Source organism: Diadema antillarum, unplaced genomic scaffold (genome assembly GCF_040938485.1).
Source record: "Diadema antillarum isolate AM-2024a unplaced genomic scaffold, OU_Dant_1.0 seq00000738_RagTag, whole genome shotgun sequence".
NCBI lineage: Eukaryota > Metazoa > Echinodermata > Echinoidea > Diadematoida > Diadematidae > Diadema > Diadema antillarum.
The window spans coordinates 285,749-312,947 of NW_027271636.1; the positions used below are offsets into that span (position 1 = coordinate 285,749).

At 37.5% G+C, this 27,199-nt stretch overlaps 2 protein-coding genes across 3 annotated transcripts in view; both read right to left on the reverse strand.

The window, feature by feature from the left end:
- Window positions 1–10,241, reverse strand: part of LOC139738360 (cAMP-responsive element modulator-like) — a 55,948-nt gene extending 45,707 nt beyond the window's left edge. The window contains exon 1 of one of the 2 annotated variants that reach the window (XM_071648998.1): window positions 10,165–10,241. The gene's annotated coding sequence lies outside the window, so the exon portion shown is untranslated. The remainder of the gene's footprint in view (window positions 1–10,164) is intronic. The other variant, XM_071648996.1, reaches the window with a different exon arrangement.
- An 11,612-nt stretch (window positions 10,242–21,853) lies between these two features.
- Window positions 21,854–27,199, reverse strand: part of LOC139738361 (STE20/SPS1-related proline-alanine-rich protein kinase-like) — a 29,388-nt gene continuing 24,042 nt past the window's right edge. Inside the window, exons 9-13 of the mRNA XM_071648999.1 lie at window positions 26,577–26,768; window positions 25,078–25,181; window positions 24,278–24,399; window positions 23,598–23,659; window positions 21,854–22,087 (exon numbers count right to left, since the gene is read on the reverse strand). Coding sequence (XP_071505100.1) covers window positions 22,013–22,087; window positions 23,598–23,659; window positions 24,278–24,399; window positions 25,078–25,181; window positions 26,577–26,768 — 555 coding nt within the window. The 3' untranslated portion in view covers window positions 21,854–22,012. The remainder of the gene's footprint in view (window positions 22,088–23,597; window positions 23,660–24,277; window positions 24,400–25,077; window positions 25,182–26,576; window positions 26,769–27,199) is intronic.

The following is a 27,199-nucleotide window of genomic DNA, read 5'->3' on the forward strand; positions in this document are numbered from 1 at the left end:
ATGTGTTTCCTTTTACTTGCCCAGATACATCCCCATCCCCCTCCCCTCCACCTCCCCCTGAGCTTCCCTCGCAATCAGAAAATTCAATGTGACACACAATTTCAAGAGAAAGCCCATTGTAAATGTCACTGCACATCATGCCCTGAAATTTTCTTCGCTGTCAAGAATGCTTGAGCATTGTTCAGCAAACTGCAGGTCACAAAACTGCAGTCAAAGCCCTCAGATACTTTCATATTGAGGCTCTGACATCAACTCACTCATGTAAAGTACAAAAATTGTATGTATGAAGGATCATCACCTCAACAAACGTCATTAACATTGTATACAAGCAAGTTACCTGTGTTGATGCGAGAATTTAAGGGTTAGGCTCTTCTTTTAAAGAACTAAAAACTGCAAAACAAGATATGTTGGTGTGCATTCTAATTTTGTGAATTTCACGAGAGCCAAGATTCACAGAATTAAAATGAGGGTGAAAGTTCTTGTCTACACTATATGCACAGAATGCCGGTGGTTTCATGCCGTGGAAAAGGCCATCAGCTCTAATTCGCAAAAATTTCATGCCACAAATATATCATGTTTTACAATATCACAAATTGAAGGTCATAACTCAAAAGAGCAAAGCTTAAATTCTATCTAAAACATCACTATGTCCAACTCAGGATCGATATTTTGTACAACTACATTGTACTGTATGTTATCTCCAATTAGGTTGGCGTTTCCCTGCAAAATTTTTCCTCTCATTGTCTGTCTTTCAAGCCACTTCACAGATCAGTCTATTGTGTTGTTTGAAAAACAAACAAACAAACAAACAAAAGTTCATGATTATAACACCTTTAATGGCTATCTTTTATAGAGTGATTACAAAATGTGCTTTCCATTCCAAATGAACTGACCAGTACTAAAAATGAAGACATTAAAACATAATAGGGCAAGTCCAAGATATCGCGCACCTTACGTATGGGACATTCAGAGATTTCAAACCTCTGAAAAGTAATGAAGGAGCATTTGGATTTTACTGTTTATCGTCAGGATGACTGGTATCCCTGAGAAGAACATTGTGTTTAAGTTTGATGTCATTTGACCTTGGGTTAATTATTTTATTAAGAAAAATATGGCAACTTACGTATGGGACCAGAGAAAAACTGGATTTTTCAAAAAAAGGTTTGACTTGAAAGTTCTCTGAAAGTACCTTATTGATCAAGTTCTGTTTAGAAGTGAAGAAAGGTACAATACTGAAGTATCTTTCAGCAAAGTTTCATTGCAAAAGAATAAAGCATTTTTTCATGAAGTTGGTTTAATTAACGAAAGTACACCTTACGTATGGGACATGGCTCAACTTACGTATGGGACATATGTCTTTAGTGCACAAGTGTATTCATGGGAATGACTTTGAATTTTCCCATAGTGTCATATTCAGTTCCACAAATCATATTACAACATTTAACAAATGAAATAGACTGCTAAGTAGGTGCTTTCCCAGTTCAGGTACCTAACAAAAGCTAAAATAAGACAAATAAAAGTAATTACCAATTTACAATTAAATATCTTAGTTTGGATTCTGTCATGCATTAACACTGTCCTCATGATGTCTAACATACAGATACAGTATACAATACTGACACTCTATTTCTAGCCCATTTGTAATACTCTGGTCAATATTTTTATCAATTGAAAAAAAAAGATGTGTGAATTCTACAGTAGCTTGTGACCGTGATGTAGCATACATGCACATGTACCATGACTAATTTGTAGTCTTGATAATTTCAACTGTAAAATCAAATGTCATGTACAGTGTAATTTGCAAATACAGTTTGAAGTGGGTACTTTCAGTAGTTCTAGGCTTACCTTGCAAGTTGTCTAAGTTTTTATAGAGCTTTATAATTGTTTGAAATGCAGCACAAAACACAACAACAAGAGTAATTCATTTTGCTCTGTAATCATCATGTTTTGCCACGTGAATTTTAGCTTCTGCAAAATCAATCAAATTTTAATGAAACTTTTAGACTTTAAAAGCCGTGGTAGAACAAAGAGATAAAAGAATGTATGTACCTATGCTGGCTTTTTTTCTCAAATTGCATGGCTTCAAGTCTATGAAACCAAAGACCACAAAATTTGTGTTGATACAACTTACTTTGTACATACAGTACATAATGCTTGTGTAGTGAAACAGGAAAGATTATCATTTGTATTCAAATCTTAAGAGAAAATGTAATTCTAGATTTGAAACACTTAAGTAACTCACTGATCCAAAACTTACAATTTTGATAAATTCTAATAACCTCATTTGATCATACACTACCAGATTGGAATGTATGTTGATAATTGTGTAGATGTGGGGTACAAAGTAAGTATGATTTGATGAAGGTGTCTCAGAGCACATCTGTCTCCCCAAACACAAAATAGAAAAAAAAAATGAATTCCCTATTTTTTGTGTGGTTTGTGTTTTTAGCACTCCAACCAGAGAACCAGTATTGATATTGTGGTTCATGGTAAATGTAAACTATAGTCTTCATTTTACCAGATTTTCAGAAATCATGTTCATGACCTTGATAAGTCATGACATATTCTGAGGGTGTGCAGTTGAAATATTAAACATCATATCAAAATAAAAAGTATTCTCATAGGGTTTTTCCTTTGCTATCCAGTATCAACTCTAGTAATGACAAAGTTACCTGCTGTCACCCCAAGTGATTTTTCTATTCAGTAAGACCTGTAATGTTGTCATTGATGAGCTCCACAAGCACAATTGTTTTGATTTCCCTTTTGAGGCTGTACAGCCTGTAGTACATGCTGAACAATGTACTGCACCTAAAATGACACTCAGAGAATCCCATTCTCTTGGACAAAGTCATTTTGTAGAGAGGTAAAGTTGAAAATGATAACTGAATTAAGAAAATATCCAATATCAAAATGTTAAAGGGAGGAATGCTAATTGAAGACCAGCTGCACAGCCTGTAATGAGAATAAGAAAATAAATGAATATTCTTTATTTTCCTTTCTTAATCATATAATGACTCAATAATGCTGTTCTTACACTCTCCCTGATGTCATCTGAGTAGGAGAGGCAGATATATAGACATATCCTTCAGAGTAGGTGCACAGATAACCATTAACCAAACAAACGTAAGGACATATAGCATCCATGTCAAAAGGCGGTTTTCCCATTCACTTTGCATGTAATGTCCCATACGTAAGGCATTTGTCCCATACGTAAGCAAACTTTAATTAGTTATAAGACGAAGGACTAATTAAATTTCCACATTTAGTTTTGCTAATTTGGAGTTAAAATGAATAAATTAGAACTTCCTGAAGTATGATTGGTCAATGTTAGAAATCTTCAGAGAAAACTTAAAAAAACATACTCAAATCCTTACGTATGGGACACTTCGTTCTGGGAAAGTGCATAATTTGCATAATTAATGTGCTGACCTTGTCTTACCAATTAGAAATTATACTAGCTCATACAGGGGTCATGTCCATAAAGGAACTAGGTCAAGGACAAATTCAACTGATTTTATATGGATATTTTTAATTTGTCCCATACGTAAGGTTTGTTTTTACTTTATGCAAATTAAGGTCATATTTCTTACATAAATTTGCATAATTCTATATTTTCTTTGCTGGAAATATATAATTTAACTCTTTGGCTACAACATGATATCAATAACTTTTCGATTAAATCAAGACAAATTTTGAGCATCTGAGGGGACATTATCTTGGACTTGCCCAATAATAAAAGACTTTGTGAGATAGCATCATTTGAAGTCAGAATGTCTTTTCCTTGATCTTTTTCCACATTGGTCTTAATAGTATGATCAATTTAAGTAATATCGACCAAAAATGCATGATCACATCCACGTAGCATCCCTAGTTGGCATTATTAATTACTTTCATCATTTTCTCAGACATGATGCCATTAAATTAACTCCCTCCCCAAGGCTCTGATGCTCTCCATGAATGAGGCAGCGGCCCTCGGCTGGCTCTCCAGCAAATCGACGTAGCAGTGACGTCACCATCGGACGCCAGCTGCCGAATAACCTACAATGGCTAGTCTACATCACGCAGCCTCTACAGCACATTGATGCATTGTAGGCCAAGCTATCCGGAAGCCCAATGTACAGTGCTATGAAAAGGAAGCTTGCAATTTATCTCATCCCATGATAAAACAAAAGATTATTAAAGTACTTTATGCTCAGACTATCAGCATTAAAAGTCTGTCCAACACAAAATGTTGAATTTGGTTTCAATACATGAATGATGCAGTACTAAAAGCAGAAAGCATACACTGTACACTTAGCTTCATGTCTGATTCTAAGACTAGTCTGAGGCTATACTGGAATAGTTGACACCAATTTACTCTTCTCGTGACGTCAGAATACTACATTGTAGCTACACCAGCGGGACGATGAAGGGGAAAGGGTAGCAATGACAGCAAAAACTTTTTAATCCAATTAGAAAAGCTTGGGGGCTATATCGATGATGTGGAAAATAAATGACAGCAATTTTTTTTAATTGCTCGTCACCAAGTGACTGCGGAGCTCTGATTTTCCATTTCTCAGAATGCAGTGAATATTTTATATGTACTTTGCATTACTAACGCCATATTAAAACTGCAGGTGGGTGGAACATGCTGGGTTCTTACCCAGCTTTACAGTATTAACTATTTTATGCAAAGCCAAATTCTTCACGATATTCAAACAGATTTCATGCGATATATTAAAACACATGGTTGCCCTTCTTATGCCCGATTTCCCCATAAAATAGAATGTGCATTTTAACAGATCATTTTAAGTATGCTTACTAGAAATAAAATTGATAAGTTGCTACATCTCACAATAATCCCAAGTTTCAACACTCATTTTTGAAGATGAACCAAAAAGACACATAAATGTCAGTGACCTCTTCACTGTTTTTTGTCTATTTTTCAAATACAAACAGATCTTTTGGTAGAAATAACACAGGATGGCAAACCATTTCCTGGCTGTGACATTAAAAGGGTTAAGGGAACAACACTGCTGTGATCAGACTGAGAGACAACACCCCTGAGCAGTAGAAGAACGGAATTGCTTGGAAAGACGCCAGTGCCTAAATTACAAAGTAAGTAGCTGTGGAGTTTGACTTCACTCTGACTTCGTGAACACATAAAAAGAGAGAGAGAGAGAGAGAGGGAAAAAAATCCCACTTTTTCCGACCAGTCAGCATGGAGCTCTGGAAATGACTCCCTCGCTGGCGTAATTGGGACCCTGGGCGGGCTCAGCCCGTCTGTTCTAAAAGTGGTGACATCACTCAGTGCTCCTGTCACCACACAGGCCCTGAATGGTCCTAGGTATAGCTTGGGATACTGTTCACAGGAGGATAGAGACAGGGAGCCCCGGGGGAGGGAGGGGAGAGAACTCTCTTCTCCATTTTTATGCTTCACATTTTGCCAACATATGTGCTTGGCCTGGAAATACATAATGTGTATCTGTCCATCTCTCTATAAGAATTCTCGGTACCTGTAGGTTTTCTGCAGATAATTCCAAGATTTGACATTTGACAAGTGATGCAGACATTACTGCACACTGCTCTTCTCAAAGAATCTCCAGTAGTTAACAAATCATCTGTTAGTCCAGGCAAGATGAAGAACTGCACTGAAGTTTGTTTCATGGGGATATATACAGAAAATAATTGCTGCATGCTGGAGCAGAAGGGTTTCAAATAAAACACTAAGATTGACATAAAAGAGGAGAAGGGCATATTACATTAACATGGAAGACTGGTTTAACGCGTAAGGTGTGCTCCTCTTTGATTACTCATCTTAAAACAAACCTTTTAAATGTTGAACATTGAGTACTATTTCTGAGCTAGGGAGGCCTGCTGTTCGCTAAGGTGCACTGCAACTTCATGTCCCATACTGTCTGAACACACACCACATACCACTGGTTGCGCAGACCAGCGTGAGTAAGTTCGACTTCCATGCCAGTGTTTTCCTGTGCGCCTCTTCCCTTCCTTGTAATGAATGGTTTCCTTTGAGCCACGGTTATTTCTAGAAACCGGGGATTACTCATTCGTCTCCTAAAACTCTCCCCCTGTATCAATTTCAAACTCACTAGACTGCTACTGTATATCACATTTATTGTGGCTAGTTTAATCTTTTAGTTGTGCAAGTGTATGATATGCACCATAACAGGTTTTCAGGGTTCGAAATTGGCGATGGTCCGCTGGCCATTGGCCACCCAAAATCATGTCGGACTAGCTAAAAATCATAAAATTCTGAAGTAACTAGTCCGTCTGGCTAGCCAAAATATTGCTTCAGTGTCAAAATTGATTCTAAGTAGTCCGCCTGGCTAGTTAAAAAAAAAGTTAAGTGCGACCCCTGGTTTTCCATTTCGATCTTTGCAAAATCAATGGAGCTACAGAAATATTGAAGTCGATTCTGATGGTGAATTGAGTTAACTCTAAGAGTGATTGGTCTTCTCAATAAAAATTTTTCTCAATTGTTCTTTTTCTAATTTTGACCCTCAAATCAATATAACAGATGTTCACCATTTTTAGACACCAGTATCATAGGCCCTACAAATGGTAATTCCTAGTGGATAGAGAAGGAATTGCACACAATGACCATGTAAGTAAAGTACATGCGTATGGTGAAAAGTATTAAAGCTTTTGAGAGCAGCACTTCAGTGGAACATTTACAACACAAAGCAAAACTGAACACCAATAGAAACTTTTTTCTAAACTGCTATTGATCATTCTATTCTGATATCACTAATGGTTGACTCATCAAGCAATCAGTGATATCATCAATTAGCAAGTTATGGGTCTATTGGAAAACAATCCCAATAAATAAACCAAAATTCGCTGATGTAAATTCAACATCGCAAATCAAGTCCAAATTCCATTCTCCCCTTTCATAACAGTCACAGTCAATGAAATACTTCCCACAGTGACCATATTTTTAAGTCCATACACACAATTTTCATATTTATGTGATGATAGACCCCATGTGCTCTCAGTGACAACTGCATACTTGGCTACAAAGTATTAGTACAGATAGTGCATTTAGTCTTAGAAATGTCTTAATAATATAGAGGTTGTTTGTCACATTGCAGCGGCTAGCATTTGAAAAAAAAAGTCTGAAAAATAAAATTACAAAAGAAAATTAAACATCATCTAATCTCTTCATTTTTGTCTTTTTCCTTCTGCCTTGTTCCACTTTGCATCAACTTAATGGTAAGTAAATGGGTGTACAAATTGTGCAGATATGTTTGGCCATTCACATCTCTGTAAAATGTCCACTGCATAGAAGAGCTAAATTTCTCATGTCTGTTTGTTAAGGTGTGTCTTTTGATATCATCCCTGCTCAAGTCTGTATGCTTGCTATTCGTGAGATGAATTTATAACTGGATTTTTGTGACAACAAAATTGAAAAAACAAATAATACATTTTTCTTTTAACCTGGCACATAAGGTAAATGCTCCAACACACACACACACACAGTAATTTCACAGTAATCTAAAAGACTAGCGGGTCTATATTTTTAATATCTTTCATCTGCTATAATGGGGAATTAATCAGTATATAATGCTAGAAAAATTAAAATTTTAAGTGGAATTTTATCATTTTCTATATCATTTCCCTACTGTGCAATCTCAGATACAGGTGTAATCTTCTGTTCTTGTCCAGATGAAACTTTACAAATTCAGAACTTTTGAATGGATGGTTGTCTGAGTTTCCTTAAAATTCGCTGATGTGTTCTACTAATAAGTAATGCTGCATTCATTCAATCATCAATGTATACCGGTAGATTACTTTATAGAAATTGTGTTTAATCCCCAAATATAGGCCTAACAGAAAAAGTGAGATATTATATTGTACATGTATACCAGGAGGTAAAGACAGCAATATTTTGACACAGACCTGGGCCCTATTGCATAAAAGATGCAATCAAACATAAGTCAGAAAGTCAAACATCTATAAGTCAGGTATTAGCCAATCAGAACCGGGTACTTTTAATAGAGACTTACGTTTGATTTTCTGACTGTTATATGTTTGATCTAAACTTTTATGCAACAGAGCCCTGGAGCTATACAGACACTTCTGGGACAGCATTCATAATAGATGACACTGTTTTTGAACCTCTTTTTGACATTCTATCCTGATATTAAGTTACTTTGTATAAAAACAAAAATCAGTTATAAATCACTAAAAATTTGAGGGAAAAATCTGACACATAAAAAGGTATGAATTTTTGTAAAAGTTATTAGAGTAAGACAAATTGGCAACTCTCTACAATCTACAAAATGTACAGTAGGTGCTGAGCAGCTCTCCATTAGCTTTGTGCACAAAATTTCACCAATTTTATGGTTTTCGCTAAATGCAAAAGCACAGACAGAACCCATCAGCTGAAGGGGATATGCAAACACATAAAGTATAATCTTATTGTAAACCAAGAACAGGTCTGATAAAATTTTCTCTTGGAAAAAAAAAAAAAAAATGGTGAATTTGTGTAGGCCTACAAACCCAGTGGAGAGCATATATACAACACAGAGTTGTCAATATGGCTTGCTCTTTATGTAAAAACTTGTAAAGTTAATAACTTTTTTATGCATCGCTGATTTTCCCCAAATTGTAACCCATCAACAGTACCAGGTATTTGATCTTGATTTTCTGTTTTCATACAAAGCAACATATCAACGTGGATATTTCCCTATAATTCATGGCATTCCTTTTAATTCATGATATTCCCTTTAATTCATGGTATGAAATTACCCACTGTGATATGTGTTTGGACTGTTTTGACAAAATTCATAGGTCACAAGCAAAGATTGCCAAAGGGAGGAGGCTTCTTTATAGTGAACTGTTGCCGCTTTAATAGCCAAATAAGACAAGGTCCCTAGTCCAAATCCTCTGGCCATAGGAAATGGTATTGGTTGTGCCGGAAGGGAAGGGATTTTAATACCAGCATCACAATGCTAGTCCTTCATATATTATGCAAGTTATGAGAGGACTTAAAGCTGCTGGTCTGCTTGCTAGCTAACAAGCATTCATTGCCACATAGTTACCACCAATAAATGTACAGAATTATACAATTTTGGAAATGCTCTTGTACAAATATTTTAACGAAAGACATGGCTGCACACTAACCCATTTCGTCTACTGGTCCAACCTGTCCATCAGTCCAGTGTTGATACACATTCTTTCCATTTTTTACCGTTGAATTCCTGAAAAAGTTATTGGTACGACAGTGATTTTTACTAGCCTGGGACCATCGGACCAAGTGCCCGCATGCAGCCAGCCCTGTGCCCTTGCCAAAAAGTTCCTCCTTTCAGTATACAGAAATGTCTTTAATTTTTTTTTTTTTAGGTTATTTACAGACGTTATTTAAACTTTTTTCTATGCCGTCTTTTGTCTATGCACAATTGATCGACAGCCACTTTGAGCCAGCACCACGTCTTTGCTCTGATGACCTGTGTAGGCGGTATACCCCCCCCCCCCCCCCCCCCCCCCCCCGTCCTGTAGGACCTTCACTGTGTCAACGTGTGTACGTTCCTCATTGAATGCACTCAATGAATGTAATGACAAATGTTACTACACACACAATGCTATGTAGGGCTTACTTTTGTTTCTCTACATACACTCGACTCGTAGGTGTTGTTGTGTAGGTCATGTACAACAACTACCGCTTGAAAGCATAATAACTAATTTTACGAGCTAAACATCACTGAACACAGGCAGTGAAGTTGTGATAGCTGCAATTATAACGGGTTTGAGGATGGGGTAAGCCCAGGGGTCACTATCCACGACCCAGGGCAGGGCAGAGGTTGCAGGAACAACAGGAAGCGCCGCACTGGCCTCACAGCAGCATCGCCTCAAAGCCACACACTAAATGAACGCGTATGCGTCGTCTACTACCGTCCCCTCTCGTTACACGCTAAATGAACACCTCAGAAATGACGAAGCCATTGTCCTTCCAACATGTACGCACAACGACAACTACTACACCATGCACAACACGGTTGAGAACATTCACACATAACATATCAACCATAAATGCAACACCAAATATCATTCAATCGTCCGTAATATCACATTATCGAGCAGCCCAACAAGGGGTACGATATGCACCCTTCGACATGTCGCGAATGTCATGCTTTTGTGTTTTGGTTTTTGGCAAGTACTTACCGGTTACGTATTTCTCGTCACAGCGTAGAAGCGATGGGAATGGACACCTTATTGTCTACGTAGCACCACGTCAAACTACACGTTCGGCGTCACAGCAAGCAAACAACAACGAGCCTGTTCACTGCTTTTAACCCCTTTGCGATTCATCCGCTTAGCGGGCTACAACGTTAAATTCCTGGTAGAAACTATTATGACGTCATGAAGCCTCAATTTCATTGGTTCTATAAGAGGAAGCAATTGTCTGGAACTACTTGAATTGTTCTAAATCTACTCAAGTTTGCTATGTGAATTGTGATATTTACAGGGCAACCGCATTCATTGATTCAACATATTTCTTAAACTAAAACCATTTTATCTCGGGATTTGGAGATTGAAGGAAGTGTGCGCTTACATATTATTGACGGACTCTATCGTCTCTTGCCGCAGAATATGAGGCACAACTCTGCGTACTTTTCCCCAATACGCCCCAGCTTATGCGCACTTTTCAAAGCTCTACGAAAAAAAAATAAAAATAAAAATGCAGGTGAGAAAATATGCGGTTGAAGAAACATGCAAGGATCTATACTTCACGAGTACAATTTGTATTTATCAGTTAGATGATTACTCTCAAAATATTTGACTCAAAAATATTTGTTATTTGATTCCTCGGATGTGATTTTGTTTTCCAGTGGCATCTTAATAAAACACAAAAATAGACAAAAAATAAAAGTTCCCCCCCAAAAAATAACAATAAAAAAAAAAGATGGCACTATGTTTTGAATCGGCCTCAGTGGAGGGGTTAGCATCTGAATGCGCCGTGACAATATGTGGACATGGTGACTTTAGTGAACTGAGTAAAATCGAAGATACAACTGATATAGCATCGACCAAAAATATTTGTTTAGGCCTATGCCATCAGCACAAAACGGATATCCGGTTGTCCGTACGCCCGCCTGTGTACGTCCCAAATATGTGAGGATTTTTTTTTTTAAGAAAATGGTTTGCATTTTCTTGATTCATCTTGTACGTTAGTCAGCCAACCCTTCTTATGTTACATGAGTTTTAGCTCATTTTCAGATTTTATATTGCTCTGATCAATGTAAGACAAATTCTTCAAGGGCGAACGCCACTGAACTTCGGTGATCAAACTGTGATACCTGTACGTGTGGTAGGGGGTGAAAGGTCACGCTGTTAAAGAAGCGATCGACTCGAAAATGTTATAAATTTCTCAAGAAAGAGGAAAAAATCCTGCAGAACACTGCAAAAATGATCAAAATCGGATAAGAAATAAGGGAACTATGATATTCTTAGATTTCATTTTTTCGGAAAACACTTCTTGACTATAGTCTTTACGAACAAATCAGCAAGTTGATGATGTCATGTTCTCACAACTTCTTATTCATTTTGTATACAGAAATGGCAAAAGACTCAGGCAAGGGGCAGCGTTTTCAAAAGTGTGGGGGCCCACTTCCGGGGTTCATGAGTTAACAAGCAAAAAAAAAGAAGAAAAAAAAACACGTCGGCTCATCTCTTCTCCACTTCCCTGACAAGCAAAAAAAAAGGTCCTCAGCTCTCTCTCCGTCCACTTCCGGGTTTCTTCAGCTGACAAGCAAAGAAAAAAAGGGTCCTCAGCTCATCTCTACCCGTCCACTTCCGGGTTTCTTCAGCTGACAAGCGAAAAAAAAGGGGGGGTCCTCAGCTCATTCTCTCCCCGGGTGTTACAAAAAAAAGGGTCTTCAGAGAAAAAAACATAACCTTTCCGCCGCCATACTTCAGAATCTCTATCTATTTCTATTTTAGTGCCACTAACGTACTTCCGGGTTGAAAAAAGTGTGGGGGCCCAAAGTGATGACACCTTATGTATTCCTTTGTATATGGTGCAAAAAAAAGTGTGGGCCCCCACGGCTGCGCCGGCCATGAGACTCACATTCCAACTCTATATTGATATAAAACTTGCTTTAAAACCACCCAACATCCAAAAGAACAAATGTTAACTCTTATACATTTTGGTATGGGAAATTTGCTTTTACCTGTATTAGCTAAAAATAACATTTTTTCCGAATTTCTTTAAAAATGTACATTAAAAATTGTGAGGGCATGACATTAACACGCTCATTTGAATATTCATAACAAGTGGTCAAGAAATGTCTTTAAAAGAAATGTGAAATTTCAAAATCTCATATTTTCCTTACTTCTTATCCGATTTTGCCATTTTTGGAGCGTTCTGTAGTTGTTGTTTTTTTTTTCCTCTCTCTTTCTTTGAGAGTTTCTTTTGAGGTAGAGAAGAGAGAAAAATAGAGGGAGTGTTGGGAGAGGAAGAAGAATGTAAAAAGTAGAGCGAGGGAAATAAAATATAAACTATCAACCCTTTATATGCCTGGAGTGCCGACTGCACAGGGAAACGCAAATCGTTCATACACAACTGACTGTCCACAGTCCTTTTAAAGGGGAAATCCGGTCCAAATGTAAGTTTGTCAGATAAAAAATAGTAAATCTTTCGTGTTCAACGGTAAAAATTTGACTGAAATCGGATTTAAAAAAATACGTGGTAAAATAAGGAATTTATGACATTTTGAAGTTTTGCTTTATTTCTGCAAAACAGTTCTTGTACAGTGAATATGAATATGCAAAAAAGTGAGCTAAAATGTCATACCCTCCCAATTTTCCATTGATCGTGTAAAAAAAAAATGAAAAAAAATATCAAAGTTTCTAACATTGAAGTGTGAAACATGATGTTATTCCTGGTTGAATAACTTCAGAATAGTGATTAGTTATATATACCAGGATTTGAGCCTCGGGCATGATTGTGTTTGAATGAAAAACGGGAAATTCACAATTTTATGTACAAACTAGATGGCAAGTTGTGAGGGGATGACATGCTCACTTTGCCATTTGCATTATTCATATTGACCGTTCAAGAACTGTTTCCTGAAATATTAGTGAAACTTCAAAATATCATATAACTTCCTTATCTGTTACCCAATTTCAATCAAAATTTTACTGTTGAACTTGTAATATTTTGCTCTTTCTTATCAGACTAACTTGAGCTAGATTTCACCTTTAACATCAAAGGCACCGGACGACAGAGGCTAGGGCCAGACGACGGCCCGACGCGTCACGACGGGACAACGGACTTGGGTCTTCAACTTCTGAAATTGCATGAGTGATTCGATTCGTCGCCATGTTTATTTCAGAATGTGATGTTGTTGGGTGTTTTTTTAGGTTTTTCTTCAGCATTCCCTTGGTATAGCTAACTTGCGAATTTTTGACAGAGGGTATATCAGTCATTATTATGATGGAGCTTGAAATACGGCGCATTTACTTTGTCAATTAAATTGAATGAAAATTAACATTGTGGTTATCCACCTATACATATCGCTATGCTTCTACAATTTGCCAACATAATAGGAGCTTTGTGTATAGGTGCAAAAACAGAAACAAAACAAAACGTTTCCTGTGCAGCACTACAGACAGAAGGAAAAATGCCGGAAGTTTTTACTGTTGTCTCAATGTCAACCTCTGTCCAGAATTATTATAACCTTGTATAAAGTGTGACTATTATCGTGTGATCGCTCTGAATCGTGCTCCACCCTTGAATAACTTTAGGTTTGACTCAGGAAAGATTTATTTTTCGTGCAGTCGCATGGCTCAATAATGCATCTTTTGATACTTCAAATTTGTTTAATGTCATAAGCTAGTGTTGAATGATCTAGGTGTACTATTTTGTGTAAGCTTGAATGTTTTGAGAGATTGTACTGGACTTGTAAAGGTGGATGCGTCTGCCGACAGATGGCGCTGGCAATGAGATGAAGATACAAAAATAATGTACACTGATACACCGATATGCACGAAGTGATGACGAACTGCATGAATCATCTGTTCCTCAATGGGTTCATAATGCGCTAGGAATCCACCCTGTGGATAGACAGTCCGACAGGGCGCCCTCATTACGTATCATGCAGCCGCGCAAAGATGTGCGATCTGTGTACGATTCGTACGATATTTTGATCACATGCGCACCGGTCTGTTCATTGTCATTCTCGCGTTTCAAAGCTACTAAAAAGATAATCAGAAACAGCCAAAAACATTCCTTCGATTTTGTGACTTCTTTCAACATTTTCCCTAAATGACGTTCAGATTTCTTTGTGTGTTTAATGAGGCCCGGCTTACTGGGGATCTTACGGTATGGGGATACTTTGATCCCCCCCCCCCTTTATATCTCTGTTTTCTATCACAATGATTTCCTCACCTCTCATGTGCAAAGTCAGCCATGATTAATGATGAATTAACGTGTATATTTTCGAAAGTGATTCGTTTATGAATTATACCATGCAGAAACAATAAATGAAAATGAAATGATAATGAAATGAATAAGTGATCAGGTCCTCTTTAGAAAATTTCCCCATCTTTCCTACTTGTTGTTGTTGTTTTAAAGAAAGAAGAGAAAGAGAGAAAAATTGTTACCACTTCCCACTTCTTGATCTTGATATCCCTTCCTACATTCCTTCCCCGTGTTTTATTGTTTCATTGCATCGCTGTAGTCGTTCGCCCTCTATAGTTCTTGAATTACAAAACTATTATCTGCGTGTTAACAATTTTATTTATGACTTTTCGACGAATTCACAAATATTTCACGAATATTTGTGAAATGATTGTGAATTTCGACTCAAATTTCGAGACGAGAAAAAATATTTTTCAATGTCCCTTCAGGTGGCTTCCATAGTCGAGGTGCGAGAGGGGAAGGTGTCCCCAGCCTTTAGCATTGATCTAGTTCATGTGAAAAAGGATAATGAAAAAAAAAAAAAAGTTGTTCCAAATGTGATTCTTTTTTTACGTTAGAAATCTGTTTGTTTGTTTGTTTGTTTCTTTCTTTCTTTCTTTCTTTCTTTGTTTTGTTTATCTATTTATTTCATGTGGCGTGAGATTACGGTGAGAAAGAGCTTGAGCGTCAGAAAGTCTCAGCCTTTGATGCGTGAGACTTGGTAGGTCTACCTCTGACTTCACAAGAGTGAACTAACCGGGTAGGTGTTACAGATGAAGAAAGCTTTTGTTCTCCTTAGAAGTCACGCTCGACACCGCCGAGGATGGAAGTCAAAACCCAGATACAAATGTGGATTGATTGAAAGCAGCAATGTTAGCTAGTAGAACACATATCAGCACAAGTGAAAGATTGACGAAAATCAGACAATCGATTCAAAAGTTATGATCTTTTTTTAAGTTTCTGTGTCGTCATTGCTGGACAAGAAGATCCTACACTTCATGACGTAATTAAGGATAACAATACAAAGAAAATATTAGGAGAATACGCAAAATTTAATTTAACATGAAAAGTACACATTTCATCGACTTGTTAATACTGTCATTTCTTTTTACCCCTACTTTATGAAAGAGGTAAGTCAAGTGCTCTTTCATTTTGCTAGAAGGTGAAAATATGTTGATTTTTTTTGTTCATATTGTCTTTATATTCTTCTCTAATATGACGTCACAAAGCGTACCAGTCTCCTTATCCAGCAATAACAGCACCGAAACTTTAAAAACCCATAACTTTTGAGTCTAATGTCCGATTTTTCTCAAACTTTCTCTGATGTGTTTAACTAAAATTGTTGCTTTTACTCAATCCACATCTATATTTGGGCTTTCGCTTCCTTTACTTACATGTGGTACAGCACCAGCTGGTGCTTTGACAAAAGAGGGCATTCAGAAATCACGACGAAAGACTTCTCCCTGCACGGTTGCAGTTCGCTCTCTCTTTCATTGTGCTGGCACCATCAATGTCGGTTCTTTGAATTAGAGCAGCACATCAAAACGCACTATTAAAAAAAACAACAAAAAATTAGAAAAACACGCTGGAACACGCTATAGTGCAATTATTTATTTGAAGACAGAATATGCTAGATAAAGAGATAGAAAACTAACTTCTGAAAATGTGCGCATCATGAAGAAATATAAGAAGCAGACTTACTTTCTATTTTATATCAATGTGCATATCACGAGGAGTACAGAAATAACTTAGAATCCCCCCTCACTTTTGTAAATAAATAACTCTAGTATTATATTCAAAACTTACGTGAAAATACAGCTTGTAATTTAGTGAAATGTGAAACTTTTTCTTGATCTCCAAAATTCACCTTGGAGATAGAGCGGTGCCAAGTATGGCTTCAAAGTGAAGAGAATGTTAAGACATCCGATTGTAACGCTTTACAACCCAAACCTGTGTTTGCATGGATTATGAAGTCTACAGTTGCCACCCCATATATATATATATATATATATATATATATATATATATATATATATATATATATATATATATATATATATATAGACAGATATAGATATATCTAGATATATATATATCAATAGAATTAAATAAAATACCACAGGTGCATTTGCGCCTTTGATAAGGGCTTGATGCCGCCATCTTTCTGAGCAATCTGAAGATTCACTTTGAACTCGTACCACACTGTCAGGAATACTTTGCTTGTTTATTCACCTTACAATAAAACATATAAATGAAAGTAAATCCCGTCCACAAATATATGTAAAAGTGTTCATCAGAGCTGTAGGTTGTAAAAGTGTTTGAAACTGAACCCTCCTGGAAAGCTGATTGGGGCACTTCTCAAATCAATTTCCACAAATAAACTGTTGTGATATAATCTTATATAGTTCTTTAAAAATGAATGTGTCATAGCGTCCGGACTTGTCCGTCGAGTAATTTTGATCTTTATTTCATCAACCTTTATGCAAACTTTGGTTTGTATATCCCTGTGTCTGTGCCATTATGTAGGCCTCAGGGCCGGCGGAGCGTTTTCAAAAGTGTAGGGGCCCACTTCCGGGTTTCATGTGCTGACAAGCAAAAAAAAAAAAAAAAAAAAAAAAAAAAAGGTCCTCAGCTCATCTCTCCCTTTCCATTTCCATTCTTTTTTCAGCTAACAAAAAAAAAAGTCTTCAGTGGAAAAACATAACCTTACCGCACTCACACTTCAAGATTTCCATATATTTCTATTTAGTGCCACTTACGTACTTCCGGGTTAAAAAAAGTGTGGGGGCCCAAAGTGATGACACCTTATGTATTCCTTTGTATGATGCACAAAAAAGTGTGGGGGCCCGAGCCCCAACAGCCCCCACGGCTCCGCCGGCCATGGGCCTATCGCTAATGTTTTAGAAGCAGAGATGGTGAAAGTAGGCTATTTACCATCACAGAGTCAAAAATATCTTTCTTAACTTGTAAAGAATGGCTGGTCATTATGCAATGAGACATGAATCAATTGTCTTGCTATCTGTGGGGCAGATATAGTTTGGCACATACTGTACTCCCAACATTTTTGAGTGGCGGCTTCAAGGCTGGCTCCAAGGGAATAATGTTGCGACTCCATCTCTTTAAACCTCCTTTTAAAACTAACACCACAAAGAACCATACAAGTGAAGACCACACTGAACTTATTCCCAGCTTTGCTTTCACTTTATTACTTTCATACGACCAACAGCAATACAAACACAATTGTTTTAGAAATCGTGAGACTTCATACAGTGTAAGTTTGGAATCTGCGCTCTCTGCTCATGTCCTAGAGTCTTGCATGTAATATGTATAGAGAGAACTGCTCAAAATGGATACAATATATCCACAAATAACTGTACATGGCAATGGATCACAAGAAAAGACAACTTTCCCTCACATCCTTTCAGGAAACAATTAAATGTGTGTTGAACACAATGCAAACCTTTCTGATGGATCATCACATGGAAATTACTGCAAAACTATCTGGTCAGAAGGAGCCGACAAAAATGAGTTTGAATACATCGTTGAACACAAATCTTGCTCTTTCTAAAGGAGATATAGGAAGTTAACAAAGAAAAAAAAAGAGGATAAATAATGCATACAGATCACAAAGAGGGAAAGAAATAGAGACATATATAAGACACCCCTCATACATCATGTACTCGCCAAAGCAAAGTTGTACAGCTGTATCTTGATATCTCACAATTCTATACGTGATGATACACAAAGGTTTGGGGTATATAGATCACAGGAATCTCTTTAATACGGTATGGCTTTTGGGTGCATATACATGCATATGTGTGTGCGTGTGTGTTTGCGTGTGTGTTTGCGTGTGTGTGTATGCGTATGTGTTTGTTTTTTATTTTGTTTTTCTTTTGTGTGTGTGTGTGTGTGTGTGTGTGTGTGCCCGCATGTTTGTGTTTGAGTACAGTATTTAAAGGAGAGTATGAAACTACAGTGTAACAGAAATTACAAACATACATACATGTACAGTATCTCACAGAACCTAGGGAGTTTCTTTTTTTCCCCCTGTTTAACTCTTTATGTGCCACGGTGTAAACCCCCAGTGTGCCACATTATTCTGAGACTGCAACATAATCATGCTTTTGGAAAACATTCTGTTGATAAAATCTGTGTAACATCTATATATTTTTGTTACCCACAACACGTAATGACTGACGACGTAGAGAAAATGCCATACTTTGCTTTGATATAAATTGCATGATAAATCTGCTTGTTTTTCTTTCCAATGACCAGTAGCTACATATACATTATTGTAAAGGCATGACATTTGCATACAAAACAGTGGCCATAACTTAGAATTTACTAGCAAATCCAGTAGGAAACTCGGCTTGATAGTCAATCACCGCATTAAATGCAAGCTGAAGTTACAGGAATGGAATTGTGATAAACGCTTTCATTGCATTGTGGCATTTGGCTATCTGTCGATCGGTTTGGGCGGGTTTGTGCGTTCAAGCAAAATGTGCGAACTTGGCACGCCGTCGACTGAGTCGAGCGTGCAAACCTGGCACATAAAAGAGTCAATAGGTTACAATGATAACTGCATTATACAAGACATGGTGGAAATAACAGATAAGCAAGTAGCCATTTTGCGATCTTATAGTTGAAAAAAAAAAAAAGAGAAGAATATTCAAAAGCTGTAATAGATGACACTCTAACAAGTTGAGAAGTTGGCGAGGGAATGAAAATCCCCCTAGTAGCTAGATATCTTGATCAAATTGAATATCAGATAATAGCCTCAGCGTACACTGGCTACTTGTAAAGACGACTTGTGCAAAAACAAAACCTAATGTACACTGTCAGTCTCCCCGAAACAGCTGTTGAGTCATTTTGCATACTATTATAATGCAGCAATCAGTCTTGTGTTACTATATCAATTTGGCAACGTCACTGACACCACTCCACAATCACACGACGCGACGATTATTGTAAAAGACGATCATCAACATTGATCGAGCACGGCACAGAACAAAGACACGGCAATCACTGTACAGTCACACATTGTAACAAGCAGAGCAGCCTCTTCATCCATGTCACAATTTCACCGTTTTGCAAACATTTTGTCTCACTTATTTCTGCCAAAAATCCTTCCTCTTTAGACTAGCACATCCGAAAGTGGGAATTAATGAGTAAGGTACAGGTAGCATATAGATATGTTAAGCCCTGTGCAACATGATCCAAGTCGCAATTAGATACATGGATACTTAAGAATACATTAGACATTGTGATAGAGATGATGGGATATTTTTTTCTATTTATTCACTGACCCAACCTTAATCATTGATGTCCTCCCAAACTGTCTATGCACAAGATATGGTATTGCAAATTATATGATATGCAGTTCTGCATCCCACTGTTTAGTAATACATTATCAAGCTAGAATGGCAAAGAACTGATGTTCGATCATTGTATTTCAAAATGAAAACAAGTTTTTTTTTAAAATGACTATATGAAAAAAAGAAATAATCATTTTAATGAAAACAAGTAAATTCTGCTGCATATCGTGTACATGTTTTCACATGACAGACATAACCTGCCAGCAACAAATCTTTGGCTTTAGGAATTAACTCTTATCACAGCATCATTAGCCATAATCAATATTTCTTATGAAGCATTGATTGAAGCCCATGAACTGTATCAAAGACCTACGACTAAATCTTTCTTTGATTGCACACTGCTTACTTCTGTGCTCTTCTTTACACTCTAAACAATTACTGTTTACTCAAGAGCTGATAAGGAATACATGCTGAACTATAATCTTTCGTTCATCAAATCAACATTCAATAAAGTTTGTTTGCTGTGTTCTGACATCACATTGTCAATTTGATCAAGAATCATGTCATAATGCTCTGTAACAATCCTATAAAACCTCGAAAATAAAGCCATTATTTGCCCCTACGTACAATCTTTCCAATTTCACATTCCTCTGTTAAAACATCAATAGCTCTAGCATGAGAAAGACTACCGGTACCGGTACAGATTATACACCCTTTTAATGCATGGAATAAGATATGGTCTGTATACAAGGGGAAATAATGCCACTGTTATCTTAACAAGCCTATAAAAATTACGAGTGCATAGCAGATTGACAGTTTCCATAGCAACAGCAAGATAACATCGATGACTGCCTGAACTTGAACATCTCTTTCCTATTGCTACCACACATATGATTTCATACATCATGTTTGCCATTAGCGCTACTGTGTCTCTTTATCATAATCACAGTACACTCACCAGAATCGGTAGCTTAACGTTCTACAACTTTAAAATCAGATTTCAATCTGATACTAGGCACGGCCTACCTCGAACCACGGGAGAGTACGAGAGAGTCCTTGCTATATGTGGGATTATCATAACAAACAGAGGCTAATTCTTTTTTTGTTTTTTGTTTTTTTTTCTTAACCTTCATGAGATGATATTACAAGAAGGCTGTAAGGAAGAATGCTGTAGGACAACGTCAGAATGTCCTTTTATAATATAGTGACAAAATATTGAATTAAGCAGCTGTAGTAGCTTCATTTGAAGAGTGCTTGGGGTGGTTGTTAAAGTGCTCAGTCTACGTTTGAGTTTTGTCTCTTTCGCTGACTATGACAAAGGATATTGAAATTGCTAGCATCGAGTAGAAATCATACACATGCATGTAACTGATGTAAGTACTATGGGGAATGAGCTTGCCTAAACCCCCTGTATGAAACACAAAAAAGACTATTATACAAGCAGTTTTCTCATTCCATGAGAGCGTATCTACTTTGACAATCACCATGTAACGTGGATAAAATATGGCCAAGTGATGACAGATGCAACCAGCAGAAACTGCAGTTGGATGACAAAAAGTCAACTTTCGCTGCATTTGGTAGAGTGACAAGTGTGTAAACTCAAAGTAATAACATATTTTACCTCACAGAGGACCTCATGAGTTGCAGTGACAAAATTCCTTCGATAACAGTGCCGATTTGAATCTGACGTGAGGTAGGGTTTGGTTTCAAATGAGCACACCCACTGACTGTATGAGACATCACACTCGGGGACAAAATACTACTGGACATTAGATTTACGGACATAAACCTCACTTGCCTCGGTCCTTGGCCATGCAAACTCGACTTTCACTCCCATTTAATTTCCACAATACTAGGCACTAGCTATGTGAGAAATCCTCTAAACAAACTGCAACATTTTTGGTATCAAATGATAAGATAGTGGCACTTTCACAATAGTATGGTGCATGGATAGCAAATAATCCACACAGGTTTCACGGATTCATGATCAATGTATTGAAAAAAGAAGAAACAACAAACCACTATATTACAGGTCAAAAGTCGTGCTCTTCTCTCGCATGTAAAGATGTAGTATGAATCCTCTCTTTCTACACATAGCTATCTTTTGAAGAGTAATTTTCATCCTAAATGCTTTTTATTTTTCACTTTCCATTACCATTTTAGTCCTTGAAGGTACAGTGCAGATGAGGAATATCTCACCACTAGCTACACACTGCCTCCTGCTGATTCTATAGAGCTCTCTGTACATCAACACATTCAGGTGGCCGGTGTTTGGGAGTGACTTGAAGGGAGACTAGCTGACAGAAAGGTTGGCGAAGCCTATGAGGGCCTTGTCGTCTGGCACTTCGTTCACTCCACAGCCAGAGTTCTGGGGGAAGACAGCCAGAGAAATGGTGAAGAGCACACAGTGATAAAGAGTATGTGGGAACTTGGTTGCTGCAGTCAAAAATGTGCAACAGGGAGGGGAAAAATGTTTGAAAAATGACATTAAAAGAAAAACGAAATTATCTTGTACTTTCTAACCCTTTGCTTTTGAAAGTGAGACAAGAGATAATCTAGGAGAGGAGGGGTGATAGCCAAGCACTGTACTGTTTGCCTGGGATGCCAATGTCTTCAAGACTCTTGGCACAGCAAAGAAACAAACAAAAACACCAAATGATTGACCAGCTAACAAACAAACTGACTAATGAACAATATCTCTGGCTCACTTGACAAACAAACAAACAAACAAACAAACTAACAAACAAACAAACCACACATGATTTGCTCAAATGGTAATCATATCTATCCAGAAGAAAGTGGTATAAGGTGTATAATGGTGCAATGGATGTATGGAGGGAAGGTAATTGTAATTATGAGAGATACCTTTTATGGAAATATATCAGGGATATATCTTCTCTTACATTCTGTAAGCAAGAAAGAATTTGTATATATCCATCCAAACATGGTTCAAGAATATGTAACATTATGGCCTGAATTCACAAAGGTGGTACAAATGAAACCATGGTTTAAACCATGGACAAAAACCATGGAGCGCCAAGTGTCGCATGGAATATTTCGGTACGAAATCAGTCATTTCGTCGATACAATGATTATTTTGTAACTAAATGACAATATTTTGTAACTAAATGAACATTTCGTCCATGAAATGATAACGAAATGGTCATTTTGTACACTATTTCGTAACAAAATATTCCGTGTGACACTTTGCGCTTCATGGTGTTTGTCCATGGTTTAAACCATGGTTTCATTTGTACCACCTTCGTGAATTCGGGCCTTTGGGTCTTTGCTCTATCTGGGCACAAAGGACACGAAGAGAAGTGTATACAGTGACATCAAAATCATGTGACCTAGACGCGCTTTGAGCTTTTCCATCAGATTGCATATTCACTCACAGATGGATTGTCTGGTTTGGATTGAATTGCTTTACTTGCGTGGTCCCTAAAGACATAATGAGTGTTGGAAACAAGTAACCACAGGACGGACAGCTTTAAGTCCCTTCTGAAGGACTAAGTCGCTATTTCACAAGTTACTAGGAGTGATTTGTTGGTTTAACCACTAAGGTATATGTCTTATTTATTTACATATGTATGTATGTATGTATGTATGTATGTATGTATGTATGTGTGTATGTACGTATGTATGCATGTATGTATGTATGTATGTACGTACGTACGTACGTATGTATATAAGAATTTATTTATTTATGTACCTACCTATTTATTTTCATTCATTCATTCATTCATTTGAGTATGGTGTTATGAGTGTTTTGCTTTGTTTTGTTTTTGTTAAGTCACATTGTTTTGTCGTGGGGTGGGGCGGGGGAGGAGGGGAGTAGGGCTGCATGAGCCAACTCCTCCATAGAGCTGCATACTCACCAGTCTAAAAGTCAGAGACTTGCATTCCCTGTTCTGAATCACCTTCTCCAAGTTTGCTGCCACTAGATGGAAGAAGGAAATATGAAGACAGAATAAGACTTCAAAGAAGTGGCAAATCTGCCAAATATTTCTGAATTCATTCACAGTTTGCTGGAAGATGTTTTGCAGTTTCAATTGGTGATTATCTTCAGAAAAAACTTAAGCAAATGACAAGTTTCAACAAACATATTGCTTAAACATGAGGTAAATCAAATATGAAATAAGCCCTGGAGACAATGCTGATAACTGAACACAGTTACATGCTAAGCATTCCAGTGACAAAATGTAGACATCTTCTCAAATCTATTAAGAGTGAATAATTGCAAAAAAAAAAGTCTCAAAAACAAATCCATTCATGGACAGGATGTCACAGACTAGCCTGAAGTTTAAACGCTCTTCCATAAACAAGCAAAAGACTTACCTGTAAAAATGATATTCGCCATTACTTACTTAATACATACTTACAAAATTTACAAAAAAACCTCAACAACAACAATCAATGAGTCAACACATTTTGAAATAGGAAGGGGGTAGCAAAGTAGAGAAAATATAAGGAGACCAGTCTTGACCAAAGGCTACAATCAGATTTAATTGCAGGGTTGATTGCAGCTCTAGTCTTCACCAAGGCATGACAGACTGACCTACAATGACGTCCCTTCCATCCACCAGCCCCTCCTTGACCAGTTCTTGGGAGAGACCGTTGGGCGTGTCCTGGTCAATGCGGAAGTCAAACCTGATGTCGTGCAGCTCCTTGGTGGCATTCCTGTCATTTGACAGACAAATAGACAAAATACCCACTTACTCCTGGAGTTCTATGGATAGGCACATGCACTACTCAGCACTACAGGGGAACCTCTTTATAACGAACTGCTTGGGACCACTCAAATTTCCTCGCTATGTCAGGTACCTCATTACATTAGGGATAGAAACAGAAGAATATGAAAGGAATGAGACCAGCAACAATGCCACGTTATATCAGGTATCTCACTGCATCCAGGCCCCATTTCATAAAACTTGTTATCAGTGACAACTTGTGATAGTTGTTAAAAGCTACTGAAATCCATGCATCTGATTGGCTACGAGCAAATTTGTCCTAGAAATGTGGCAGTTGTAACAAGTTTTATGAAACGGGACCCTGATGTGGTTAAAATGAGTTTCAACTGTAGCGTACATGCAGTTACAGTGTTTACAGCACAGCATGATAAATCAATTCTGAAAAGAACAACCTATTACTCATATTGGTAATCACATTTAAGGAATTTGAGGTTGCAACACATGTTGCATTCATTGCAAACACAGTCACAGACAAGCATTCAAATATGAAAATCACTAAAAAAGAAATAATAAATAAATACAACAATATAATTTGAGATTTAAAGATTTTATCCCATAAAGGTCAGGGCAGCTTTCAATTAAAATCATTACAGCAACCTGATCTCACCTCAGACGTAGAACAAGGTGAAGCGGGACCTCAGTCCCGTCGCCACTGCTGTTTGGCTCTGGGCTGGTCGCATCGATAGATTTCATAGCTGCTTCTTCAATTTTCTGCTCCGGATTGACAGAGGAACAAGTTTATGTCAACATGATCCATCCATTATATACAAGTATGAAGATTTACTTGGAATACATTCATCACAAATATACAAGGATTATCTAACTGCTGCTGCATGAAGCTGCCTGCATAACTATGTTGTCAATTAAACCCAAGGAAGGTTCAAACACTCAAATAAAACAATAGGAAAAGTCTAGGGTGATGGTGCCTGTATGCAGGGTTTGCCATTAGCAGTGGCCTGGCAGCCAGGGGTCACTAAAAATTGATGTTGAACTACCACATTTCCAAAAAGTTATCTTTTGGTGGTTTGATCGGGCAGCTAAGATTCAAAATGAAATTCAATGTTTCCTTTTATTTTGGCCCACTATATTCCTTTTTTGCGCCACCAAAATTTCAAAAGTGAAAACTTTAGTGGCCAGAACGGGCCATCAGAGAAAATGTTAATGTCAAGCCCTGCTGTATGCTTCTATTTCTTTCAGCAGTTTATCTTCTCTTTATTTTCTGTAAATGGACCACAGTAAGTCATTTGCATTTCTAACCTGGGAAAGTAATCTTTTTTCTATCTACTGTCAAAATTTGAGGGTGAAAAACAAACTCGAAAATGAGATATAAGCAGTTTATCTGGATAGGTGCTGTTTTCAATGGGAAATTGATACTTCTGCACAGCACGCCTCAGGGTCCTAATCCTCTTTTCCCCCTTTTCTATGAAACTGCACCTCCTAAATCTCTCTTATTTCAAGCATTTTTTGAATGGATTAGGATGGTCCAATTTCAACAAGTTATATATCATTCTGAAGCTTTACATCTTACTGATCTAAGCTATATAGACAAATTCGAATTCTTTTTTCGACCTGTTTTTTATGGGTTTTGAGCTCAGCAGTCATAATAAGGGACACACTGGACATTCGAAACCTTACATTTCAATTAAAATCCTCAACAGGAGAAAACACCTTCTACAGTTAAACAAAGTCTCAGAGCACGAGACTGAAGACGAGGAGATTAAAGGTTGAGACTTATCTTCAGGTTTATACCATTTTTTTGGTGAGATAATGAGAAACCTCTTATGAAATATGACAGAGCATGTAATTCCAAGACCGATTCAATGTTTATTGGATGAAAATTGGTCTTGAAATGGCTGAGATATCCATAAAAGCGATCCTAATAAAATCGCCAGGCCATGGCTTTTATTAGGATCTCTTTGTTTTACATTGTTTTTTGATATCTCAATCATTTCAAGACCGATTTTCATCAAACAATTTCTTGATTCCCCTTAGAATTGCATGCTTTTTAACATTTCATAGAATGGTTTCCAAATATCTCACAAAACGTTACAAGCTGAATCCTCACCTTAAACAATACTGTACAGTCCTTTAATTGTTAATTCTCACCTCTGACTCTTCTTTCTTCTTTCCCATCTCCTGCTCCAGAGCCTCCTTGTAGTTGGCCCCAACCCTGGGGGAGCGGCCGATGCTGGCCGCCTTACCCTCCTCGCTGTTCTCATCCAGCTCCTCGTCGGACCACTCCCAGCCCCCGTCCACCGTGCGGTGGAGACGCCCGCTGGACCCGGGTACCCGCTTCACCTGTATAAGGGACAGTACATGGCAACCCCTTCATAACAAGCAGGCTTACAATGAGGCCCACTTTGAATGAGGTAATTCAGCTGTCCTGATTTTTCATCACTGTATTTAGCTGGTCCATTTTTACAGTATGTTTACGGCTTGATACCAGTAATAACGAAGTTAAATTTTGTCAAATCTGTTTAAATTTAAGTCGGCAATCTCTTTAGAACAAGGTTTTCCTGTGATAGGAGTATCAATCCAAAATCCTGGAATGTCATGACAGCCTGTAAAGCTGGATTACATATCGTCGATGGGGTGACAAGACCTCGTATCTCAAAAATGTCAAAAAAAATTTTTTTGGCTTAATGGTCAAATAATTGGTCAAGTGATGTCTTGGCCAAATCCCAACTGTCTTACTCCAGAAATGAAGCCACCATAACATGTCAAAGGAA